The sequence below is a fragment of the Rhinopithecus roxellana genome, chromosome 3, assembly GCF_007565055.1.
Source record: "Rhinopithecus roxellana isolate Shanxi Qingling chromosome 3, ASM756505v1, whole genome shotgun sequence".
Taxonomy (NCBI): domain Eukaryota; kingdom Metazoa; phylum Chordata; class Mammalia; order Primates; family Cercopithecidae; genus Rhinopithecus; species Rhinopithecus roxellana.
In genome coordinates this window covers 31,029,851-31,057,105 of record NC_044551.1, presented here as the reverse complement: position 1 = coordinate 31,057,105, position 27,255 = coordinate 31,029,851, and the positions used below count along the sequence as shown (strand labels likewise).

At 41.9% G+C, this 27,255-nt stretch overlaps 1 protein-coding gene across 1 annotated transcript in view; it reads left to right on the top strand.

Annotated features, from left to right (window-relative positions):
- The window catches only part of HAVCR1 (hepatitis A virus cellular receptor 1), a 37,830-nt gene extending 11,858 nt beyond the window's left edge, over positions 1–25,972 (top strand). The window contains exons 6-9 of the mRNA XM_030927590.1: positions 6,293–6,348; positions 11,634–11,748; positions 22,239–22,272; positions 25,324–25,972. Of these exons, the coding sequence (XP_030783450.1) occupies positions 6,293–6,348; positions 11,634–11,748; positions 22,239–22,272; positions 25,324–25,468 (350 nt within the window). The 3' untranslated portion in view covers positions 25,469–25,972. The remainder of the gene's footprint in view (positions 1–6,292; positions 6,349–11,633; positions 11,749–22,238; positions 22,273–25,323) is intronic.
- Positions 25,973–27,255: the final 1,283 nt, after the last annotated feature.

The following is a 27,255-nucleotide window of genomic DNA, read 5'->3' as shown; positions in this document are numbered from 1 at the left end:
CTACAAGCGTGAGCCACCGCACCCCGCCTTTTTCTTTTTTTTTTTTTTTGAGACTGAGTCTCTCTCTGTCGCCCGGACTGGAGTGCAGTGGTGCCATCTCGGTTCACTGCAACCTCCGCCTCCTGAGTTCAACCCATTCTCCTGCCTCAGCCTCCGGAGTAGCTGGGATTACAGGTATGCACCACCATGCCCAACTAATTTTGTATTTTCAGGAGAGAGGGGGTTTCACCATGTTGACCAGGCTGGTCTCAAACTCCCCAGCTCAAGAAACCCGCCTGCTTTGTCGTCCTAAAGTGCTGGTATTATAGGCATGAGCCACCATGCCCAGCTGTTTTGTCATTTGTAAAAAGGATGTAATACCATGATCTTGCAGAATGCTTGTGAGAATCAAATGGGATGAAAGATTTGGGACATAGTTACAGGGGGTAAGTGATAAATCTAATAGCAGCTATTATTATTATTCCTTAGAACATCAAGAATCCAAATTCCTGACTGGCACAGGTAGCTTATGTGATTTGGAAACATCCACAGGCATATTACTTTGCTTTTAGAAATCAGATCAACCAGTCTTGAATCCGAACATATTATTTTGACTTGATTCCTTGGGTCAGGGCCTTAAAATAATTAGATGCAGCCCTCTGGTGTTTAGCTCAAACACCAGACCCTATGCTTCTGACAAGTCCCAGGCCTTAAAAAGTACCAAGAGGCTTCCACTGACTCATCAGATGTGTATTTACATGAGCATTCTCAGATGGTGCTATGATTTGAAAGTTTGTGTCCTTGCTATTAAGGGAAAACTCCCAAACTGGGTTTTCTCTCTGTTCTCACACCACCTCAACGACAATCATCAACTCAGATGAAGACTTCCGTGACTGAATGTGTGGAGTTTTTTCCCCAAACACCAAGCAGTGGACACCGGCTGTGTGTTCAATTCAATTCTCACACTATCTAACTGGAGAGAGGGTCAGATCCTACAGGTTAGGGGCTCAGTCCCCAAGACTGCCCCTCCCACCCCCACCACACACACCAGTTACAAGTTCGGGCCTCTGGAACTTCTGACCTTGTTTCAAGTTGGGGTTCCCACAACCCTCTCTTTGGGTTCTATTAATTTCCTGGAGTGGCTTCCAGAACTCAGGGAAACACTTATGTTTACCAGATTATTGTAAAGGATATTGCAAAGGATACAGATGATGAGATGCACAGGACGAGGTATATGGGAAAGGGTTCCATGCCCTTCCTTGGGAACTCTACCTTCTAGTAACCTCCAAGTGTTTAGCTATCTGGAAGCTCTCCAAACCTAGTCTTCTTTTATCTTTTATTTTTTTGAGACGGAGTCTTGCTCTGTCATCACCCAGGCTGGAGTGCAGTGGTACGATCTCGGCTCACTGCAACCTCTGCTTCCAAGTTCAAGTGATTCTCCTGCTTCAGCTTTCCAAGTAGCTGGTATTACAGGCATGCACCATCACGCCTGGCTAATTTTGTATTTTTAGTAGAGATGGGGTTTCATCATGTTGTCCATGTTGGTCTTGAACTCCTGACCTCAGGTGATCCGCCCACCTCAGCCTCCCAAAGTGCTGAGATTACAGGTGTGAACCACCACACCCAGCCCTTTTGGGTTTTTATGGAAACTTCAAGACATCAACATTCCATCCCCCAGGGACACAGGGAAGGACTCTCTCTGGGAAGTGTCTTATGATCCACAATCAGAAAAGCAGGGGAAATTAAAGTTGTGCCTTGTCAGGTGAAAGGAGAGCAGGAGAAAGTCAAAGATTGTTTCCTAAGGTCAAACATACTTATTATAACAAAAGACTATAATTAGGGATATGGGATTTATGAGCCAGGAACCGTGCACGGACATCTATCTATCTATATATAATCTCATAACACCACACCCCTAAATTCATGTTGATAGCTAATTCCCAACGCAAGTCTTAAGAACTGGGGCCTTCGGAACATGATTAGGTCATGAGAGCCCCGCCTTCATGAATGGAATCAATGCTTTTTTTTTTTTTTTTTGAGACAGAGTCTCGCTGTGCCCCTAGGCTGGAGTGCAGTGGCCGGATCTCAGCTCACTGCAAGCTCCGCCTCCCGGGTTTACGCCATTCTCCTGCCTCAGCCTCCCCAGTAGCTGGGACTACAGGCGCCCGCCACCTCGCCCGGCTAGTTTTTTGTATTTTTTACTAGAGACGGGGTTTCACCGGGTTAGCCAGGATGGTGTCGATCTCCTGACCTCGTGATTCACCCGTCTCGGCCTCCCAAAGTGCTGGGATTACAGGCTTGAGCCACTGCGCCCGGCTTATAAAAGGCCGAAGGTACATTTTCTTGATGGTAGAGAAACAATAAATTAATTAATTAAACAAAAGGAGGCCCAAGGGAGCTTGTTTGCTCCTTCCCCCATATGAGAACAAATAGAAGACACTATCTACAGGGAAGAGGACCCTCACTAGATTGAGTAATCAGCCTGTGCCTTGATCTTGGACTACCCAGCCTCCAGAACTGTAAGCAATAAATTTCCGTTTAAATTACCCAATCTAAGCTCTCTTATCATAGCAGCCTGAACAGACTCAGACAGATGGGTTGAGGACACCCACACCAACATCAAAGAGGTATGCCCCTCTGAGATCCTGCTGCTCTGCTCCAAACAATCCTTACTATTCTTCCAAGTCTGAACAGGCCTCTTAGAGTCTCTGCTCCTTGGAAGTGTAGAATTGACCTGTCTTTCCCTGTAATGGAGAAAGGTGATGCTGAAACTTGTCATCTTTCCCAGCTAACTCTCCTTGTTCCCCTTAGTAGTAAGTTCTGGGAGTGCCCTGTGGTGGGTTCCTCTGTGATGCTGAGCTGGCTCTGTGTCCTTGTGTGGCATCCAAGCAAGGTCATGCCTTGCAGGCCTACTTGTGTGTATGACTCATTGTACTCAGCAGTTGCCAATCTGTAGGCAGCTGCTCCCCAGCCTGCATGGCCTACCTTTTTTGCCAATCATTCCTGGTAGCTGGTTAATTTAAAATGAACCTGCAGTGTGATTCACATAGGGACTCATTCAATTGGGATTAGATAAGGGTGACATTTCGTTTTGAAAGTGTAATCCTTAGCACAAACTGTTTCCAGGCACAAAAACAAAATGAAAATAGATAAAAACACAAGGTAACAGCAGTAGGAGCAACTGCACCCCACTCTTTGAGAGTGTAAGGAGGAAGAAAGTAGGAGTGGGGAATCATTCTCTGAAATACCATGTCAGTGAAACCTAGTCAAGGTAGAGTTTTCCAGGGTGGAACAGACAGTGGAGCAGCTGTATCCCCAGGATTTGTGTGGCTGCTGCCATTTTGGCCGTGTATCCAAGGCTCACGGGCCAAGTTCTTACTGTGCCTGAGTTGGCCTTCAGTTGCCTAAAGCCTCATGGAAGCAAGGAATATTAGGTCTGGAAAGGATTGGAGCTGTCATATGGCCCACTACCCACCTTTGACAGATGGATGTGCCAGGAAATGGATATATTATCTTGTTTAATTCTTTCAAGGCAGGCCATATTTAATGCTATTGCCAGATTGAGGAGGCCCTATAAATCTGCTTTGGAGACACACAACTCCCATTTCAGCTATGAGTTACTAGTTTAGTGCCCACAGGAAAATTGTTGAACATTCCTGTTTGGATGATTAGAGAGTATATGATATTTGGAAGCTGCATTGCATAATATCTATCCCTCCCCTCTTCCCATTCCTCTTCCCATTGTATAATAATAATAGCTTAGTGCCAGCCACTTTACATGCATCATCTAATTTAATTGTAACACTTGATGGGCTGTGTACTATTAATAGGCTGTAGTTCATGCGTACTGTAGCTAGAAATATATATATATATAGTAGTTTTCTCCTTATCTGCAGTTTCGCTTTTCTGTAGCAGTCAACTATGTTCCTAAAATACTAAGATATTTTGAGACAGAGAGACTACATTCCCATCGATTTTATTACAGTTTATTTCTATAATTATTCTATTCTATTATTTATTTGTTGTTAATCTCTTTCTGTGCCTAATTTATAAATTGAACTTTATCATAGGTATGTATATATAGGAAAAACATGGTATCTGTAGGGTTTGGTACTATTCTTGGTTTCATGCATTTACTTGAGGGTCTTGGAACATATGCCCTGTGGGTAAGGGGGCACTACTGTATACGCACATACACACACATACACACACACCCCTTTATATACCTATACATACATACATACATACATACATACATACCTGTGTGTATGAAAAGGACTTTGAGTATCAAAGTTACATTGCTAACAGACATTGTCAGCATTGAACTCAAATTTTATCTGACTCCAGTCCATGCTGTTTTTCTGCATCACCCCATCCTCTTCCTGAAACTGTTACTTAAGATCATAATACCGGTCACAAACAGAACTGAGATTCTATATATTGCATAAACCTACATCTGTCTCTCTCTCCCTTCCCTTCCCTTCCCTTCCCTTCCCTTCCCTTCCCTTTCCTTTCTTTTCCTTTCCTTTCTTTTCTTTTCCTTTCCTTTCCTTTCCTTTCCTTTCCTTTCCTTTCCTTTCCTTTCCTTTCCTTTCCTTTCCTTTCCTTTCCTTTCCTTTCCTTTCCTTTCCTTTCCTTTCCTTTCCTTCCTTCTTTCTTTCTTTCCTTCTTTCTTTCTCAGTCTCGCTCTGTTGCCCAGGCTGGAGTGCAGTGGCATAATCTTGGCTCACTGCAATCCCCACCCCCTGAGTTCAAGCAATTCTTGTGTCTCAGCCTCCCAAGTAGCTGGAATTACAGACGTGCACCATCACGCTGGCTACTTTTTTATATTTTTAGTAGAGACGGGGTTTCGCCATGTTGGCCAGGCTGGTCTTGAACTCCTGACCTCAAGTGATCTGCCTGCCTCAGCCTCCCTAAGTGTGGGGATTACAGACCTCAGCCACTGAGCCTGGCCTTGCCTTTGGCTTCCTAGGAAGCCTCAGAAGCAGTAAAATGTAAACACAGTAATGTAAATTTTGGGGACATATTAGTCCAAGTTTATTCATGTATAACTATAGCATTGTCACCAGTTACAGAATTTCATAGACCTAAGTATTTCCATTTGATGGAAGAGCAATGTGTGTGTAGGTTATCAGCAGAGGCTCTTGTCACTTAATTAGAAATCATCATTTAACCATTTCCTGTGTGTTTCTTCATCCATAAAAATGTGATTAAGGAACTAACTGGCTGGTAGAATGTAAAGTGTTCACTACATGGTATATGCTCAGTAAGAAGACAGTTCTGAATTTGACCTATAGTTGTCTAGGAAGGCCAACAGAATATACTCTTTTTCTGGGACAGGGTCTCACTCTGTTGCCCAGCCTGGAGTGCAGTGGTGCCATCTTGGCTCACTGAAACCTCTGCCTCCGAGGTTCAGGGATTCTCCTACCTCAGCCATCTGAGTAGCTGGGTCTACAGGCATGTGCCACCATGCCTGGCTAATTTTTTGTATTTTTTGGTAGAGAAGGGGTTTCACCATGTTGGCCAGGCTGCTCTTGATCTCCTGACCTCAAGTGATCCGCCTGCCTTGGACTCCCAAAGGACTTAGGTTTATAGGCATGAGCCACCTGTGCCTGGCTGAGAATATACTGTCTATTACAAAGCAGATATTTTAAAACATGTTGAAATTTTTAAATTTCAACTCTAAGAGAAATGTATCTTATATATTACATAAAATCTTAATCCTCATATGGCATAATATGCATTGATCTGGTGGCTGATATATTTTCGAAAGCACTTCTAGATCAAAGCATAAGCACATTGGCAACAACACAGGAGTTATATGCCACCTGTTTTTGATATTATGGCATATTTTACTCATTCTGAACATAAAACCAATATGATGTCCATTCTGATGAGGGTGGTTCTGGTTTTGGATGTACATGCCTCTGACCATTCATTTACAGCTATTTAGATAGCTTAACAGTATTGATTGCCTTTAAATGGCATTCTTAACCTGGTTCCATGAATGGGCTTCTGTGATTCCCCTAAAATAGTAGACACAATTCGTGTACACTTGCATTATTTTTTTAATAAAGAAAAAAAAAGAGTCAATTTTCAAAGAGCCTGTGACAGAAAAGTTAAGAAATACAACTTTCCAGGAGAAATTAATACAACATTAATAACTTGGTATGACTCTTGCAATGCCTGTAGCATTTGATCATATTATCATTCAACTTTTCATCACCAGAAGGCAATGTGAATATATTTAGTGTCTGCAGTGAAAATTCAATATTTTTTGTAATTCTAATTAAATTTCCTTCTTGTTGAGTAGATGGGAGTGACACTGTGACAGAGTCTTCAGATGGCCTTTGGAATAACAATCAAACTGTAAGCATATTCGCCCCTATTTGATTAGCCAGATTCAGTTGTATATCTCCCTTGAAGGAAGTTACATTTAAAGACTATTTCTGTAAGACTAACCCACAGATTTTTTTTTTCTTATTAAAAAAAAGACGAAGAAAATAATTTGACTCTTAAATAGGATGCTTTAATTTGAAAAGTTCATTTAGGTGACCCAGTTTGTTAGGGATGCCCAAAGAGCCATATGTTACTGAATAGCGTACTTAGATACATAGTACATACACTTTCTGCTGGGCAAAAATAGGGGAAGAAAGAATTTTTTGAGACAGAGCATCACTGTCTCCTAGGCTGGAGTGCAGTGGCGTGGTCTCGGCTCGCTGCAACCTCCGCCTCCTGGGTTCAAGCAATTCTCCTGCCTCGGCCTCCCGAGTAGCTGGGACTATAGGCACACGCCACCACGCCCGGCTAATTTTTGTATTTTTAGTAGAGATGGGGTTTCACCATGTTGGCTAGGCTGCTCTCAAACTCCTGACCTCAGGCAATCTACCTATCTCAGCCTCCCAAAGTGCTGGAATTACAGGCATGAGCCACCATGCCGGGCCCAAATGAGCTAATTTAAAGAGAACAAGTTAAGATAACACACCAAGGAGGAATTCAGTTATCAATAGGAAAACAGCATGCTTTGATGGGGTGGAGTAGAGGCCACCCCAAACAAAAGTAAAATGTAAGTGAAACTAACATAATATGTTTATTCCCTAATATATTTCCTCTACCTAATGACTATTTTATGTAGAAATTTTAAAACTTCTATTTTTTTCTATACAAAAACTTACCATGGGATGGACTTTTTCTTTATTAATGTCGTTTTATGTTTTCGGGTAGGGCTGTCTTTGTTCCTGTGGGATTTGATGTTGGATGTAGGTTATGCTTCTTTCTTTCTGTATTTATGTTGTCGTGTCTTAGTGTCTTTGTTTTGCTTTTTTCTTTTTCTTTTGTTTTTTTTTTTTTATTTCCTTTTCTTCTTCCTTCCTTCTTCCTTCCTCTTCCTTCCTTCCTTCCTTCTTCCTTCCTTCCTCCCTCCCTCCCTCCTCCCTTCCTCTCCTTCCTTCCTTCCTTCCTTCCTTCCTTCCTTCCTTCCTTCCTTCCTTCCTTCTTTCTTTCTCTTTCTTTCTTTCTTTCTTTTTTGAGACAGAGTCTTGCTCTGTCACCCAGGCTGGAATGCACTGGTGCCATCCCAGCTCACTGCAACCTCCTCCTCTTGGGTTCAAGTGATTCTCCTGCCTCAGCCTTCCAAGTAGCTGGGATTACAGGTGCCCACCATCATATCTGGCTAATTTTTGTGTTTTTAGTAGAGATGAGGTTTCGCCATGTTGACCAGGCTGGTCTTGAACTTCTGATCTCAAGTGATCCTTCCGCCTCGGCCTCCCACAAGTGCTGGGATTACAGGCGTGAGCCACCATGCCCGGCCCAGGATGACTTTTTAAGATAACAAAGTTCTAAATAATAACTTTGATTCTGTAAAATGTTCCCATACTTTTTTTCTCAGTGAACTTGAGAAAAATTTAAGGGATCTAGTCTTATGATGCTCATCAAAGTCTTCTGCGTCCATGTAAGTTAGATAGATTTATTAATGAGATCTTTTCTTCTGGCTCCTGTAAGAAACAACCTGCCTTTTAATTGGTGCAAGTAACTTTTTGAAGCAACAAACAAAAAAAGTCTGAGGTTATGAGAATAATCCTTCTGAGGTTTTTTTTTTTTGAGACAGGGTTTCACTTTCGTCACCCAAGCTGGAGTGCAGTTTCTCAGTCTCAGCTTACCACAACCTCCACCTCCCATGTTTAAGTGATTCTTGTGCCTCAGCCTCCCAAGTAGCTTGGATTACAGGCACACACCACCACACCCAACTAATTTTTGTATTTTTAGTAGAGATGGGGTTTCACCATATTGGCCAGGCTGGTCTCAAACTCCTGACCTCAAGTGATCTGCCTGCCTCGGTCTCCCAAAGTGCTGGAATTACAGGCATGAGACACTGCACCTGGCCCGAGAATAATCTTTCTGATAGCCAGCATGGTCATTGTATAAAAAATTCAAAATGATCAAAGCGGGGCTATTTAGTGTAGAGCCAAATGACCTTATGCTATATGCCTTAGTGACACTGTGAATGCCACTACATAGGAGTAACATTTAAAAATTTAGCAACTTGTATGGCATGCACTGACTGATACGACATATTGGCTAAATATCAGAACTGCCACAATGTACATGTTTAATGTGTTGACATATGGCTAGACTTGTGCTGGATTTAAAAAACCCCTCAGAATAGTGGGGTTATTCTTGGTCTCAGTTACCTACAGACTAGGTCTGTTTAGAAGCAAGGGAAAACAATTTAGAGGCAGGTTCAAGGTTGGCAGTAGCAGAAACTTGGGCTTTCTGTGCCTTGACTGAAGATGTCAAGGTGTCTTCTCCCAGGTATCTTGAAAACATGCAGAATACATTTTGACCCAGTAGGTCATCTTCCTGGGCTCTATCTTAAGGAAAAAATTGAACTAATATATAAAAATATATGAGGAGAATGTTCATTGTTAATACTTATAATCATGAAAATATTATAAACAACCTAAATGTTTAATAGTAAGAGATTACTTAAACACGTCCATGTATTGGCATAAAGAATGTAGTCACTGGCAGGGCATGGTGACTCATGCCTGTAATTCCAGCACTTTGGGAGGCGGAGGCAGGTGGATCACCTGAGGTCAGGAGTTCGAGACCAGCCTGACCAACATGGTGAAACCTCATCTCTACTAAAAATAGAAAAATTAGCTGGGTGTGGTGGCAGGCGCCTGTAATCCCAGCTACTTGGGAGGCTGAGGCAGGAGAATCACTTCAACTCGGGAGGTGGAGATTGCAGTGAGCCAAGATCGCACCACTGCACTCCAGCCTGGGCGACAGAGCATAAGAATGTAGTCATTGCAGTGCATTTACTGACATAGGTTATAGCATGTTATAATATGTTGGTTATAACACATTATTAAATGAAAGAAGCAACTTTTAAAATAGGATACAATTATGATATACTATAGTTCATATAGAATATAGTAATTATTTCTGTTAAGAAAACATTCTAGAAAGATAAAATTCTAGAAAAGTTTATAAAGCAAAATGGCAAAAGTGCTCATTTCTGGATGTTAAAGTTGTGGTTTATTTATTTATTCGAGACAGAGTCTCACTCCATTGCCCAGGCTGGAGTGCAGTGGCACGATCACAGCTCACTGCAGACTCATCCTCCCAGGCTCAAGTGATCCTTCCACCCCAAGCCTCCCAAGTACCTGGAACCACAAGCACGCATCACCACGCCTGGCTAATTTTATTTTTTTCTGGAGACAGGGTCTTACTAAACTGGTCTCAAACTCCTGGGCTCAGGCTTTCTTCCTGCCTTAGCCTCCCAAAGTGCTGGGATTATGGGTGTGAGCCACTGTCCCTGACCTGGTTATGGTTTTTTTAGTTTTCCTTTTTTATGCTTAGCTGTACATTCTAAAATGAGCATGCAGTATTTGTGCATTGTAATTAAAAACTGAAAGCAAAGCCTGCCTCCTGAAACCCCATTCTCCATCTACCCACATCACATTTCCCTCCCACCCCATGGGTAAAGTAATAACAACGTAGTTTTGCACTCCCAGACACTGGCTATGCCACTTCTAAGCAAGCATGGCTCAAATGCTGTTACTCCACTATATTCATAGTGTTTACCAGGAAGTACCTAAAAGTACCCTTGCAAAGAACCGTATTGAATCTACTGTTGCTAGACATAGAAATAGGTCCAGAGAGGCTAAATAGCTTGTCCATGGTCACATAGTGACTAAGTAGAGGACCTGGGATTCCTTTTTTTGTTGTTATTGAGACGGAGTCTCGCTCTGTCACCCAGGCTGGAGTACAGTGGCCATCTTGGCTCACTGCAAGCTCTGCTTCCCAGGTTCACGCCATTCTCCTGCCTTAGCTGCCCAAGTAGCTGGGACTACAGGCGCCTGCCACCATGCCCAGCTAATTTTTTATATTTTTAGTAGAGACGGGGTTTCACCATGTTAGCTAGGATGGTCTCAATCTCCTGACCTCGTGATCCGCCCGCCTTGGCCTCCCAAAGTGCTGGGATTACAGGCGTGAGCCAAGTCCAGGCCAAGACCTGGGATTCTAACTCCAGAGATTAAGCTTTTATAAATGAGAAGACTTGGCCTTCACTCAGATTCTTCCCTTTCCTTCTATTAAAATACCTACCTGGTGGACTCTCTTTAGGATTAGAACTAAGCCACGAAAGCGGGACTAGCATGACGCCTGGCACATTTCAGGCCTATTCCAGGAGGTAATGATCTCTTGTGATAGGCACCAGAAGACTTAGACAATTCTACATTTCTGCATGATTGTATAGCATTGAATTGTTAATCATAGCCATGTCTGTGTGCACCTACTCTCAAATCTATTTATATAGAAAGAGACAGAATCTTCAATTACAGGTAAAAAGACAAGTAAGGACTGTAATCAAGGGCAAAATTCAATAACTGAGCACATTAAGATAACATCACATCAAGTCAATTTATGTAAACAAATTCGTTTCTTTTTCTTTTTTCTTTTCTTTTTTTCTTTTTTTTTTTTTTTTTTTTTGAGATGGAGTCTCACTCTGTTGCCCAGGCTGGAGTGCAGTGGCAAAATCTTGGCTCACTGCAACCTCTGCCTCCTGGGTTCAAGCAATTTTTCCTGCCTCGGCCTCCCAAGTAGCTGGGATTACAGGCATGCACCACCACGCCCAGCTAATTTTTGTATTTTTAGTAGAGATGGGGTTTCACTATGTTGCCCAGGCTAGTCTCGAACACCTGACCTCAGGTTATCCACCTGTCTGGGCTCCCAAAGAGCTGGGATTACAGACATGAGCCACCACGCCTGACATTTTTTCTTTTTTAATATCACAAGAGGATGTATTTATGGAAATAACCTATTGACTTTTAAAACAGTAAATTAAAAAATTTACATACAAACTCATTTTAAGTATACAGTTTTAGTTTTGACAAATGTGTGCACCTATGTAAATACGACCTCAAGCAAGCTAGAAAACACCCCCATCATTGTAAAATGTTTTGAATTTCAAATTGTCCTAGATTTTCACCATAGGGTTATAAACTCAGATCATTTGGTCGTACCCTTATATTCCAGAAGTCCCCAAGCACCAATACAGGTAAATATGGCTGGGTAAGCGATTCTGGGAAATGTTTTCTCTTCATAACTTTCTTACAAGATGCTTTTTTGATCTGTTGTTGTTTCCTTAGCAATTGTCCCCAGAACATAATCCACAGATGGTCACCACCACTGAAGGAATCTATGCTGGCATCTGTATTTCTGTCTTGGTGCTTCTTGCTGTTTTGGGTGTCGTCATTGCCAAAAGTAAGTCATTTCAAGATTGTTCCTGAGGGACTGGAACAAGGGATGTACAGCCAATTTGCCTGGGTTCACTAGTTTCATAAGCCACGTGATTTTGATTTCACATGACTTCCCTTTGTCCCCAAATCCTCATTTGTAAAAGGCACATGGTAATACCATCTACCTCAAGGGGGAAGGGAAACAAAGTTTAAATGCATTAGGACCTACAAAGCACTAAGAATGGGAGGTCATATGCCCGTAATCCTAGCTACTTGGGAGGCTGAGTGAGGCAGGAGGATTGCTTGAGCCCAGGAGTTCAAGACTAGCCTGGGCAACATGGTGGGACCCCATCTCTTTAAAAAAAATTAAAAAAAAAATAACAGCCAGGACCAGTGGCTCATATCTGTAAACCAGCACTTTGGGAGGCTGAGGCAGGAGGATTGCTTGAGCCCAGAAGTTCAAAACCAGCCTGGACAACATAGTGAGACGTTGTCTCTAAAATGAAAGGAAAAGGACAAGAAGAAAAAGCACTGAGAACGGTTCCTGGCACATGACAAGGGCACAGCAATCTTAAACTGTAATCGTAGTTAGAAAGATCCTTTTGCCATAAATCTTTATAAATCTCATGGAACTTACATTCTAGTGGAGTTTTCACTTAAAACCACTATTTTTTAAACTTGTTATTTTTCAATTATTATTCCCCTATGGAAAAAATTTAATTCTATAAGAATTTTTTTGAGACAGAGTTTCTCTCTTGTCTCACAGGCTATAGTGCAATGGCACAGTCTTGGCTCACTGCAACCTCCACCTCCTGCCTCTGCCTCCCAAGTAGTTGGGATTACAGGCACCTGCCACCATGCCTGGCTAATTTTTTTGTGTTTTTTAGTAGAGACGGGGTTTCACTGTATTAGTCACGATGGTCTTGATCTCCTGACCTCATGATCCGCCCACATCGGCCTCCCAAAGTGCTGTGATTACAGGCATGAGTCACGGCGCCCAGCCGAATTTTTGTATTTTTAATAGAGATGGGGTTTTGCCATGTTGGCTACGCTGGTCTCAAACTCCTGACCTCAGGTGATCCGCATGCCTCGGCCTCCCAAAGTGCTAGGATTATAGGCATGAGTCACAATGCCAGGCCAAGAAAAATTAAATACAGATGTTCCTCAGTACCATTGGGGGATTGGTTCCAGAGCTCCTCGATTCCAAAATCTGCAGATGCTCAAGTCCCTTATAAAATGGTGTAGTATTTGCACATAGCCTACTCACTTCCTCCAGTATACTTTAAATCTTCCCTAGATTACTTAGAACACCTAATATACAAGGTAAATGTCAGGTAAATAGTTGTTATATTGTACTGTTTTTATCTGTATTATTATTGTTGTGTATTATTTTTATTTTTTTTGTTTTTTTTTATTTTTTTATTTTTTATTTTTTATTATACTTTAAGTTCTAGGGTACATGTGCATAACGTGCAGGTTTGTTACATATGTATATTTGTGCCATGTTGGTGTGCTGCACCCATCAACTCGTCAGCACCCATCAATTCATCATTTATATCATGTATAACTCCCCAATGCAATCCCTCCCCCCTCCCCCCTCCCCATGATAGGCCCCAGTGTGTGATGTTCCCCTTCCCGAGTCCAAGTGATCTCATTGTTCAGTTCCCACCTATGAGTGAGAACATGCGGTGTTTGGTTTTCTCTTCTTGTGATAGTTTGCTGATGGTTTCCAGCTGCATCCATGTCCCTACAAAGGACGCAAACTCATCCTTTTTTATGGCTGCATAGTATTCCATGGTGTATATGTGCCACATTTTCTTAATCCAGTCTGTCACAGATGGACATTTGGGTTGATTCCAAGTCTTTGCTATTGTGAATAGTGCTGCAATAAACATACGTGTGCATGTGTCTTTGTAGTAGAATAATTTATAATCCTTTGGGTACATACCCAGTAGTGGGATGGCTGGGTCATATGGTACATCTAGTTAAGATTCTTGAGGAATTGCCATACTGTTTTCCATAATGGTTGAACTAGTTTACAATCCCACCAACAGTGTAAAAGTGTTCCTATTTCTCCACATCCTCTCCAACAACTGTTGTTTCCTGATTTTTTAATGATTGCCATTCTAACTGGTGTGAGATGGTATCTCATTGTGGTTTTGATTTGCATTTCTCTGATGGCGAGTGATGATGAGCATTTTTTCATGTGTCTGTTGGCTGTATGAATGTCTTCTTTTGAGAAATGTCTGTTCATATCCTTTCCCCACTTTTTGATGGGGTTGTTTGTTTTTTTCTTGTATATTTGTTTGAGTTCTTTGTAGATTCTGGATATTAGCCCTTTGTCAGATGAGTAGATTGCAAAAACTTTCTCCCATTCTGTAAGTTGCCTGTTCACTCTGATGGTAGTTTCTTTTGCTGTGCAGAAGCTCTTTAGTTTAATTAGATCCCATTTGTCAATTTTGGCTTTTGCTGCCATTGCTTTTGGTGTTTTAGACATGAAGTCCTTGCCCATGCCTATGTCCTGAATGGTACTACCTAGATTTTCTTCTAGGGTTTTTATGGTATTAGGTCTAACATTTAAGTCTCTAATCCATCTTGAATTAATCTTCGTATAAGGAGTAAGGAAAGGATCCAGTTTCAGCTTTCTACTTATGGCTAGCCAATTTTCCCAGCATCATTTATTAAATAGGGAATCCTTTCCCCATTTCTTGTTTCTCTCAGGTTTGTCAAAGATCAGATGGCTGTAGATGTGTGGTATTATTTCTGAGGACTCTGTTCTGTTCCATTGGTCTATATCTCTGTTTTGGTACCAGTACCATGCTGTTTTGGTTACTGTAGCCTTGTAGTATAGTTTGAAGTCAGGTAGCGTGACGCCTCCACCTTTGTCCTTTTGACTTAGGATGTCTTGGCAATGCGGGCTCTTTTTTGGTTCCATATGAACTTTAAAGCAGTTTTTTCCAATTCTGTGAAGAAACTCATTGGTAGCTTGATGGGGATGGCATTGAATCTATAAATTACCTTGGGCAGTATGGCCATTTTCATGATATTGATTCTTCCTATCCATGAGCATGGTATGTTCTTCCATTTGTTTGTGTCCTCTTTGATTTCACTGAGCAGTGGTTTGTAGTTCTCCTTGAAGAGGTCCTTTACATCCCTTGTAAGTTGGATTCCTAGGTATTTTATCCTCTTTGAAGCAATTGTGAATGGAAGTTCATTCCTGACTTGGCTCTCTGCTTGTCTGTTACTGGTGTATAAGAATGCTTGTGATTTTTGCACATTAATTTTGTATCCTGAGACTTTGCTGAAGTTGCTTATCAGCTTAAGGAGATTTTGGGCTGAGACGATGGGGTTTTCTAAATATACAATCATGTCATCTGCAAACAGGGACAATTTGACTTCTTCTTTTCCTAACTGAATACCCTTGATTTCTTTCTCTTGCCTGATTGCCCTAGCCAGAACTTCCAACACTATGTTGAATAGGAGTGGTGAGAGAGGGCATCCCTGTCTTGTACCAGTTTTCAAAGGGAATTTTTCCAGTTTTTGCCCATTCAGTATGATATTGGCTGTGGGTTTGTCATAAATAGCTCTTATTATTTTGAGGTACGTTCCATCAATACCGAATTTATTGAGCATTTTTAGCATGAAGGGCTGTTGAATTTTGTCAAAAGCCTTTTCTGCATCTATTGAGATAATCATGTGGTTCTTGACTTTGGTTCTGTTTATATGCTGGATTACGTTTATTGATTTGCAAATGTTGAACCAGCCTTGCATCCCAGGGATGAAGCCCACTTGATCATGGTGGATAAGCTTTTTGATGTGCTGCTGAATCCGGTTTGCCAGTATTTTATTGAGGATTTTTGCATCGATGTTCATCAGGGATATTGGTCTAAAATTCTCTTTTTTTGTTGTGTCTCTGCCAGGCTTTGGTATCAGGATGATGTTGGCCTCATGAAATGAGTTAGGGAGGATTCCCTCTTTTTCTATTGATTGGAATAGTTTCAGAAGGAATGGTACCAGCTCCTCCTTGTACCTCTGGTAGAATTCAGCTGTGAATCCATCTGGTCCTGGACTTTTTTTGGTGGGTAGGCTATTAATTGTTGCCTCAATTTCAGAGCCTGCTATTGGTCTATTCAGGGATTCAACTTCTTCCTGGTTTAGTCTTGGGAGAGTGTAAGTGTCCAGGAAATTATCCATTTCTTCTAGATTTTCTAGTTGATTTGCGTAGAGGTGTTTATAGTACTCTCTGATGGTAGTTTGTATTTCTGTGGGGTCGGTGGTGATATCCCCTTTATCATTTTTTTATTGCATCTATTTGATTCCTCTCTCTTTTCTTCTTTATTAGTCTTGCTAGCGGTCTGTCAATTTTGTTGATCTTTTCAAAAAACCAACTCCTGGATTCATTGATTTTTTGGAGGGTTTTTTGTGTCTCTATCTCCTTCAGTTCTGCTCTGATCTTAGTTATTTCTTGCCTTCTGCTAGCTTTTGAATGTGTTTGCTCTTGCCTCTCTAGTTCTTTTAATTGTGATGTTAGAGTGTCAATTTTAAATCTTTCCTGCTTTCTCTTGTGGGCATTTAGTGCTATAAATTTCCCTCTACACACTGCTTTAAATGTGTCCCAGAGATTCTGGTATGTTGTATCTTTGTTCTCATTGGTTTCAAAGAACATCTTTATTTCTGCCTTCATTTCATTATGTACCCAGTAGTCATTCAGGAGCAGGTTGTTCAGTTTCCATGTAGTTGAGCGGTTTTGATTGAGTTTCTTAGTCCTGAGTTCTAGTTTGATTGCACTGTGGTCTGAGAGACAGTTTGTTATAATTTCTGTTCTTTTACATTTGCTGAGGAGTGCTTTACTTCCAATTATGTGGTCAATTTTGGAATAAGTGTGATGTGGTGCTGAGAAGAATGTATATTCTGTTGATTTGGGGTGGAGAGTTCTATAGATGTCTATTAGGTCCGCTTGGTGCAGAGATGAGTTCAATTCCTGGATATCCTTGTTAACTTTCTGTCTCGTTGATCTGTCTAATGTTGACAGTGGAGTGTTGAAGTCTCCCATTATTATTGTATGGGAGTCTAAGTCTCTTTGTAAGTCTCTAAGGACTTGCTTTATGAATCTGGGTGCTCCTGTATTGGGTGCATGTATATTTAGGATAGTTAGCTCTTCCTGTTGAATTGATCCCTTTACCATTATGTAATGGCCTTCTTTGTCTCTTTTGATCTTTGATGGTTTAAAGTCTGTTTTATCAGAGACTAGGATTGCAACCCCTGCTTTTTTTTGTTCTCCATTTGCTTGGTAGATCTTCCTCCATCCCTTTATTTTGAGCCTATGTATGTCTCTGCATGTGAGATGGGTCTCCTGAATACAGCAGACTGATGGGTCTTGGCTCTTTATCCAGTTTGCCAGTCTGTGTCTTTTAATTGGAGCATTTAGTCCATTTACATTTAAGGTTAATATTGTTATGTGTGAATTTGATCCTGCCATTATGATATTAACTGGTTATTTTGCTCGTTAGTTGATGCAGTTTCTTCCTAGCCTCGATGGTCTTTACATTTTGGCATGTTTTTGCAATGGCTGGTACCGGTTGTTTCTTTCCATGTTTAGGGCTTCCTTCAGGGTCTCTTGTAAGGCAGGCCTGGTGGTGACAAAATCTCTAAGCATTTGCTTATCTGTAAAGGATTTTATTTCTCCTTCACTGATGAAACTTAGTTTGGCTGGATATGAAATTCTGGGTTTAAAATTCTTTTCTTTAAGAACGTTGAATATTGGCCCCCACTCTCTTCTGGCTTGTAGAGTTTCTGCCGAGAGATCTGCTGTTAGTCTGATGGGCTTCCCTTTGTGGGTAAGCCGACCTTTCTCTCTGGCTGCCCTTAAGATTTTTTCCTTCATTTCAACTTTGGTGAATCTGGCAATTATGTGTCTTGGAGTTGCTCTTCTGGAGGAGTATCTTTGTGGCGTTCTCTGTATTTCCTGAATTCAAATGTTGGCCTGCCCTACTAGGTTGGGGAAGTTCTCCTGGATGATATCCTGAAGCGTGTTTTCCAACTTGGTTCCATTTTCCCCCTCACTTTCAGGCACCCCAATCAGACGTAGATTTGGTCTTTTTACATAATCCCATACTTCTTGTAGGCTTTGTTCATTTCTTTTTCTTCTTTTTTCTTTTGGTTTCTCTTCTTGCTTCATTTCATTCATTTGATCCTCAATCGCTGATACTCTTTCTTCCAGTTGATCGAGTCGGTTACTGAAGCTTGTGCATTTGTCATGTATTTCTCGTGTCATGGTTTTCATCTCTGTCATTTCGTTTATGACCTTCTCTGCATTAATTAGTCTAGCTGTCAATTCTTCCACTCTTTTTTCAAGATTTTTAGTTTCTTTGCGCTGGGTACGTAATTCCTCCTTTAGCTCTGAGAAGTTTGATGGACTAAAGCCTTCTTCTTTCATCTCGTCAAAGTCATTCTCTGACCAGCTTCGATCCGTTGCTGGCGATGGGCTGCGCCCCTTTGCAGGGGGAGATGCGCTCTTATTTTTTGAATTTCCAGCTTTTCTGCCCTGCTTTTTCCCCATCTTTGTGGTTTTATCTGTCTCTGGTCTTTGATGATGGTGACGTACTGATGGGATTTTGGTATAGGTGTCCTTCCTGTTTGATAGTTTTCCTTCTGACAGTCAGGACCCTCAGCTATACGTCTGTTGGTGATTGCTTGAGGTCCACTCCAGACCCTGTTTGCCTGGTTATCAGCAGCAGAGGTTGCAGAAGATAGAATATTGCTGAACAGCGAGTGTACCTGTCTGATTCTTACTTTGGAAGCTTCCTCTCAGGGGTGTACTCCACCCTGTGAGGTGTGGGGTGTCAGACTGTCCCTAGTGGGGGATGTCTCCCAGTGAGGCTACTTAGGTGTCAGTGACCCACTTGAGCAGGCAGTCTGTCCGTTCTCAGATCTCAGCCTCCATGTTGGGAGATCCACTGCTCTCTTCAAAGCTGTCAGACAGAGTCGTTCGCGTCTGCTCAGGCCTCTGTTGCTTCCCCTGTTGTTTTTTTAGCTGAGCCCTGCCCCCAGAGGTGGCGTCTATAGAGACAGGCAGGTTTCCTTGAGCTGCTGTGAGCTCCACCCAGTTCCAGCTTCCCAGCGGCTTTGTTTAACTACTTAAGCCTCAGCAATGGCGGGCGCCCCTCCCCCAGCCTCGCTGCTGCCTCGCGGTTAAATCGCCGCAGACTGCTGTGTTAACAATGAGGGAGGCTCCGTGGGCATGGGACCCTCCCGGCCAGGTGAGGGATATATTCTTCTGGTGTGCCCATTTGCTTAGAGCGCAGTATTGGGGTGGGAGTTACCCGATTTTCCAGGTGTTGTGTGTCTCAGTTCCCCTGGCTAGGAAAAGGGATACCCTTCCCCCTTGCGCTTCCCAGGTGAGGCGATGCCTCGCCCTGCTTCAGCTCTCGCTGGTCAGGCTGCAGCAACTGACCAGCACCGATTGTCCGGCACTCCCTAGTGAGATGACCCCAGTACCTCAGTTGAAGATGCAGAAATCACCGGTCTTCTGTGTCGCTCCCGCTGGGAGTTGGAGACTGGAGCTCTTCCTATTCGGCCATCTTGCTCCGCCCCCCCCCCTTTTTTTTTAAATTTTCAATTTGTGAGTGGTTGAAACTGAGGATGCCAAACCTGTGGCTATCAAGGGCCAACTATATCAAGAAATAGGAGTTTATTGGGTAGTGTTGAGATCTGGAAGTCAACACACCATTGTGATATATAAGATTTAGTCTCTCCGCCCTACAAGATCTAATTTTTGTCCCTGTGGGGGTGATATTGTTAAAATTTTACAACACTCATTTAGCAGAAGAGGCACATGAGACATTGGGAGGGGAAACTGATAGCAAGACAAAGACTAGAAAAGTAAAACAAAAGTTTTCAAAAAGCAACCACTTCATGTCTTCATGTCTCCCTTCTGCTAATTGTGTGGGTGTGTTTGTCTCAGTATAACCTGCCTCCAGTAAAAGAACTCTAGTTAGCTGTTTTGCAAGATGTGGTATTTGAAGCCATAACTGATCTAGTTCATGGATCTGGGCAGAGGATAATCAGAAAATTAAGAGTATGTTTGACAAATTTGAGGAAGTTTTTACATAATTATTTTGGAGCTTGGGTAGTCAAAGTGATTATTTAGAAATGGGATAAAATACCTTTCAGGGAAGTTCAAACTTTCCCTCTGAAAGTACTTGAGTACTTGAGTACGTACTTGAGTACACTGAAAAAAATAGATTAGGAGATTAACAGGAGAAAAGGAATACATGTTTATTATGTGTACAGAAGCCACACAAAATATGAGATGGAAGAAAGGGCCAGATGACTGGAGCTTAAATACCCTTTTCTTTCCTTTTGTTTTGAGACAGTCTCTCACTCTGTCACACAGGCTGGAGTGCAGTGGTGTGATCTCAGTTCTGTGGGGGAAAGAAAGAGAGATCAGGCTGTTACTGTGTCTATGTAGAAAGAAGAAGACATAAGAAACTCCATTTTGTTCTGTACTAATAAAAATTCTTCTCCCTTGAGATGCTGTTAATCTATAACCCTAACCCCAACCCTGCGCTCGCAGAAACATGTGCTGCGTTGACTCAAGTTTTAATGGATTTAGGGCTGTACAGGATGTGCTTTGTTAAACATGTGTTTGCAGGCAGTATGCTTGGTAAAAGTCATCGCCATTCCCCAGTCTCGAGTACCCAGGGACACAATGCAATGCAGAAGGCCACAGGGACCTCTGCCCAAGAAAGCCTGGTTATTGTCCAAGGTTTCTCCCCACTGAGACAGTCTGAGATATGGCCTCGTGGGAAGGGAAAGACCTGACTGTCCCCCAGCCCAACACCCATAAAGGGTCTGTGCTGAGGAGGATTAGTGAAAGAGGAAGGCCTCTTTGCATTTGAGATAAGAGGAAGGCATCTGTCTCCTGCTTGTCCCTGGGAATGGAATGTCTCGATGTAAAAACCGATCCATCGTACATTCTGTTTACTGAGATAGGAGAAAACCGCCTTATGGCTGGAGGTGAGACATGCTGGTGGCAATACTGCTCTTTACTGCACTGAGATGCTTGTGTAAAGTCAAACTGGCCTATGTGCACATCAAGGCACAGCACTTTTCCTTAAACTTATTTATGACACAGAGACCTTTGCTCACATGTTTTCCTGCTGACCCTCTCCCCACAATTACCCTATAGTCCTGCCACATCCCCCTCAATGAGGTAGTAGAGATAGTGATCAATAAATTCTGAGAGAACTCAGAGACCAGTGCCAGCGTGTGTCCTCCATATGCTGAGCGCCGGTCCCCTGGGCCCACTATTCTTTCTCCATACTTTGTGTGTTATTTCTTTTCTTACTCTCTCATCCCACCTGATGAAAAATACCCACAGGTGTGGAGGGGCTGGCTCCCTTCAAGCTCACTGCAGTCTCTGCCTCCCAGGTTCAAGCAATTCTCCTGCCTCAGCCTCCTGAGTAGCTGGGATTACTGGTGCATGCCACCACACCCGGATAATTTTTGTATTTTTAGTAGAGATAGGGTTTCACCATGTGGGTCAGGCTGGTCTTGAACTCCTGACATCGTGATTCACCTGTCTCCACCTCCCAAAGTGCTGGGATTACAGGCATGAGCCACTGCACCTGGCCTTAAATACCCTTTTCTTAGGGGAGAGAAAAGTGATGGATGTGGGCAATTTTAGAGGAAGAGTAAATGATTTTTAGGGGAGATGAATGGGCCCAAAGAACAGACTATAGGGCAGGACAAATTGCTTTGGACTCTGGATGTGTTGTCAGCTCTAGTCTTCTTCCTGTGATGCGCATCAGTTCCCCACCCCCATCCCCCCCAACCCTGCCACCATTGATGAGATATCTGGGGAAAGGATTCACAACACCAGAGTATCTTCTGGAGGATCTGGCCTTTAGCTAGATAGGGGAGCTTCAGAGAAAGCCCTTCCCTGCATATGCTCCTCCCCAGGTACTCCCACTTTGAAGCCCAAAGAAGCCTGTTTGAGGGTTTTGTATTCTGAATCCTAATGACCTCAAAATACGCGTTTCTCCTTAAGCAAAAATAACTCATTATTTCCTTCTTCAGGAGAGAGATGATTGGTAGTACAAACTCTTGCAAAGGTATCATTGGATAGAGGTGACTTTTTAAAGTATATGGACTTGTGACCCAGTTCACCTAAAACAAATCTTGGTTGATGCCTGTTGTTCAGCAGCCTGTCAGAAGGATCTTGGACTTACTCATTTTTTTAAAAATGAAAGATAATTTAAGAATTGCATTAAAGTTAGGGAAGATATGTGGATGAATACACCAAAGCATTAATGAAATTGAGATACTGGACAGCAAATGGCTTGTTTGGGTCCTACAGAATCAAAAGGGACATGGGAAGGAGATACCTCAAGGTACCAGGGAAAAATCCAAGTAATAACAGAAATAATACACTTGATTGAAAAAATATTATAAACTCTTGCTGAGATGTTTAATGTTCTCTTCAACTCCTCTCTCCCCACCCCTTTAATTTAGAGTATTTCTTCAAAAAGGAGATTGAACAACTAAGGTAAGCTTGAAAGTATTTCTATCAATATGTTTGAGGTTCCTACTCTGGTAAAATAAAAACAGATTTCTGTCTCTCTCCTAAACTCCCCATCATATACCTTGGATCCTGACGGTCTACTTTAATGAGCAATTCTATTATTTACCCTCCAGTGATATTTGCAGCTTTGTGTCTTTCCCTGGAGTTGTGACAAAGCTGGTACAGAGGGAGCATCTCAATCTTAAGCAAACCCCATAGGGCAAGATAACTAAATTGCAAGATTTGCTCGACGGGACTAAACATTGAATGAGTTGTTGCTTTAGTTTGCTCTTTTATTTCGTTTAATGCTTTGTCTTTTTTTTTTTTTTTTTTTTTTGAGACCAAGTTTCGGTCTTGTTGCCCAGGCTGGAGTGCAACGGCACCATCTCTGTTCACCACAACCTCTGCCTCCCGGGTTCAAGTGATTCTCCTGCCTCAGTCTCCCGAGTAGCTGGGATTACAGGCATGCACCACCACACCCGGCTAATTTTGTATTTTTAGTAGAGATGGGGTTTCTCCATGTTGGTCAGGCTGGTTTCAAACTCCTGACCTCTGGTGATCTGCCTGCCTCGGCCTCCCAAAGTGCTGGGATTACAGGCATGAGCCACCGCACCCAGCCATTTTTTCGTGTTTTTGATAGAGATGGGGTTTCACCATATTCAATGCTTTGTCTTACTGAGTGTTTATTGACTATCATATTCCAAAGAGATGAATAAAACAGACAAAAACCATGTAAGCAAATAAGCATGGTTCTTTTACGTCCTTACAGATAAACACCATGGGGACTATAGAACAGGATAAGGGTCTGTTTGAGCACCAGGAAAGCAGCTAGTTTGGAGGAAATAATTCCTGGCTGCAGGAGCAATGAGTGCAAAGGTACTGAGGTAGGGCAAGTGTCTCCAGTTTTCTACAGCTTCCATCATTCCCTGCTGCTCCCTACCCAGCCTGCTCCACTGATCTATATTAGCTGTCTAGCCTTGCAGGCACTTGAACTTGCTTTTAAAGACCTTTCAGTCTATCCTGCTGCCCAGTTACTTTTTTTTTTTTTTTTTTTGAGACACCCAGGCTGGAGTGCAATGGTGTGATCTGCAACCTCCACCTCTTGAGTTTAAGCAATTCTCCAGCCTTAGCCTGCTGAGTAGCTGGGATCACAGGCACCTGCCACCATGCCCGGCTAATTTTTGTATTTTTAGTAGAGACGGAGTTTTGCCATGTTAGTCAGGCTGGTCTCGAACTCCTCACCCTAGGTGACCTGCTTACCTTGGCCTCCCAAAGTGCTGGGATTACAGGCGTGAGCCACTGCGCCCGGCACCAGTTACAATTTAAATACCCTTTACTGCATCTATTCCCCTAGGCCATCTGCCCCATTGCCTGTAATGCTAAGAGACAACTACCTAGTTCTAAAGCCATCCAGCCTACTTCATTTGGTACAGGTTGAGTTTTAAGCAAGGACTTTCTTTAATTCAGAATCCCATCCCTCTTACTTAGGCTTCCATCTATTAAGCCTAGATCTCCTTCACTGGATGCTTGTACACAGACTTTCCTGAGTCTGAGTTAATTACCTAAGCCAATCCACAGAACCTGTCTGAACAGTGCCCAGCATATTGTAAGTGCTTAATATACGTCGACTTTTGTTATTGCAATCAAGCCCTTTACAGCAATAAACTGTGAGAGAGGCACTATTCTCATTTTACAGATTGGAAAACAGCTTCAGAAATATTGAGTGACATCTAAGGTCACATCACAGCATATAAAGGACTCAATCTCAGGAATCCGTGCTCATAAATATTTCTGGAATGACAGAGAAATGTATAAAGTATAAAAACAAACAAAAAAACGCACACTAACAAATTATGAACATTTCCTCATAACATTATCTTCTCGGCAGTTCTATCACACTGAGTTATTTGAGCTCATTGCCACTTAAACTAAGTGTCGTCACACATGGATGACTGACCTGTTTAGGGACCATAGTGGAGCTTTGTTTTTCACAGTTCTTTAAATGTGTGAACATGTGTTTCATCTGCAGCTGAATGAAGACAAGCTCCATATTTTGGGGGCAGGCTTTGTTAACAAATAGTCACTATATACAAATATACTATATAAAAATAAACAGTTACATGAAAACGCTACACATAAGTTAAAATTAAGTCCACCTTCTTCCCTCACTTGTATTTCCACTCTTTCTACCGATTTCTTTTTTTGAGACAAAGTCTCATTCTGTTGCCCAGGCTGGAGTGCAGTGGTGTGATCTCGGCTCACTGCAACCTCCACCTCCCAGGTTTAAGTGATTCTCCTGTCTCAGTCTCCCGAGTAGCCAGGATTATAGGCACAAGCCACCACATCTGGCTAATTAAAAAAAATTTTCGTAGAGATGGGGCCTCGCTATGTTGCTCACACTGTCCTCAAGCTCCTGGCCTCAAGGGATCCTCCTGCCATGGCCTCCCAAAGTGCTGGGATTAGAGGCATGAGCTACTGCACCCAGCACAGGAAGATTTTTAACACTATGATCCAGTGTACACTTGTGAAACAGTACTATTTAACTATATTCAATGTTTCTCTATTCTGTTTTTATCTTGAATATAGGATGTAGATCGCTAAGTAGATTTAACAACCCTCTCTAAAGGATCACAAGCCACAATTGGAAAAACACCAGTCACCCAATTCTTAGCCACATTTGAAAATGTGCATCTTGATTCAGCCACTTAGTTTGATGTCACAGCCCTGTATTTTTAGATTTTCCATTTTTGTATTCTATTATGTGAGTTTCAAAGAGACCAGTCTGAGTTTTTGAATACTTCTTAGGTTGTCTATCTAGCTGCTTATTAAACAGACTTTTCTTCAACTTAATAATAAGAGCCCCACTTTTTACAACTCTAGAAAAGCACTATTTATTTTATTCTTTGTGTGAACCGGGCTCCTATAGTCTCGAATACCTGATATTGCCTGATCATAAATGAAAGTGCAGCTCATATGTGAGAAGTGGTCTCCTTTTTTTTTCTTACTCATGTTATTCTTCAACAACTCTTTCTACAGTGTTTCATTTAGCAGCCATCAAATTAAAACTTTGCAAAATGCAGTTAAAAAGGAAGTCCAAGCAGAAGACAATATCTACATTGAGAATAATCTTTATGCCATGAACCAAGACCCAGTGGTGCTCTTTGAGAGTTTACGCCCATGACTGCAGAAGACTGAACATATCGGACGTCTTTTAGACTCCAAGACAATTTTTCTGTTTCAGTTTCATCTGGCATTCCAACATGTCAGTGACACTGGGTAGAGTAACTCTCTTGCTCCAAACTGTGTATAGTCAACCTCATCATTAATGTAGTCCTAATTTTTTGTGCTAAAACAGGCTCAATCAATCCTTCTGATCATTGTAGAGTTCTCTGTCAAACACGAACACTTTAGAATTGTATGTTCTCTTTAGACCCCATAAATCCTGTATCCATCAGAGAGAATAGTCACTGGAAACATAGCAAATGAACTTCTATCTTGGCCATCAGAGCTGTGCAGAAGAGGGAAATCTGTCTTAAAAATCAACAAATCCAATATGAGACTTCATTTGGAAGCATTGCATGATAATCTGTTTCTATATTATACTTCTAAATGTTGCATTTCCTGTGTTTTCCAAAGGTTTCAAATCATGGGTTTTAATTTCCTCCATGGGGAAATAAAGTGAGTTTAATTCACCCTAACAGGTATGGCTGTTTTTTCATGACTCTGGAAATGTGATGCATTAAGTACTGGATCTCTGAATTGGGGTAGCTATTTTACCAGTTAAAAGAGGTGACAATAGTATGGAACACGTAGACACCAGGGAAAGAAGATCATTTGCCAGGTGATTCAACACATTTTATGCAATTTTTTTTTTTTTTTTTTTTTTTTTTTTTTTTTTTTTTTTTTTTTTTTTTTGAGATGAAGCTTTGCTCTTGTTGCCCAGGCTGGAGTGCAATGGCGAAATCTTGGCTCACTGTAACGTCCATCTCCTGGGTTCAAGCGATTCTCTTGCCTCAGCCTCATGAGTAGCTGGGATTATAGGTGTCCGCCACTATGCTCAGCTAATTTTTTGTATTTTTTTTAGTAGAGACAGGGTTTCACCATGTTGGCCAGAATGATCTCGAACTCCTAACCTCAGGCGATCCAGCCGCCTTGGCCTTCCAAAGTGCTGGGATTACAGGCATGAGCCACCATGCCCAGCCCATTTATGCAATTTTTATTACATGTGTGTCACGGTGCTAAGCATTTAAACAACCACCGGGCTTTCTGAACAAATTTTTAGAACCAAGAAGGTAAGAAATAAAGCAAAAAAAAAAAAAAAAAAAAAAAAAAAAAAAAAGGCTGGAGTGGGGAAAAGGCTGCCTTTTTTGCCTTACAAGTTACATTGCAGATACAAGTGTTTGAAACTCACTAGTTTTGACCCAAATTTTAAATTGTCTCCAAACCACTTTTATGTTTAAAATTGTTTTGGAGGCTAGTGCCGTGGCTCATTCCTGTAATCCCAGCACTTTAGGAAGCCAAGGTGGGCAGATAGCTTGAGCCCAGAAGTTTGAGACCAGCCAGGGCAACATGGCAAGACCCCCTCTCTATTAAGAAAAAAAAAAAAAAAAAAAAAAAAGATAAAATTGTTTTGGAAAGGCAAAGTGTCTTTCTCATATCTAATCAATTCCTGTATTTTTTTTTTTTACAATTCAGTTAAGCTTATTGTAAGGATATCTTTAGTCAATATAAAAAACAATATAAAAAAACAATTATACTAAACCAGTATAATTGTTTAGAAGTATATATTTGCCGGCCAGGCACGGTAGCTCACACCTGTAATCCCAACACTTTGGAAGGCTGAGGCGAGTGGATCACCAGAGGATGGGAGATCGAGACCAGCCTGACCAACATGGAGAAACCCCATCTCTACTAGAAATACAAAATTAGCTGGGCATGGTGGCGCATGCCTGTAATCACAGCTACTTG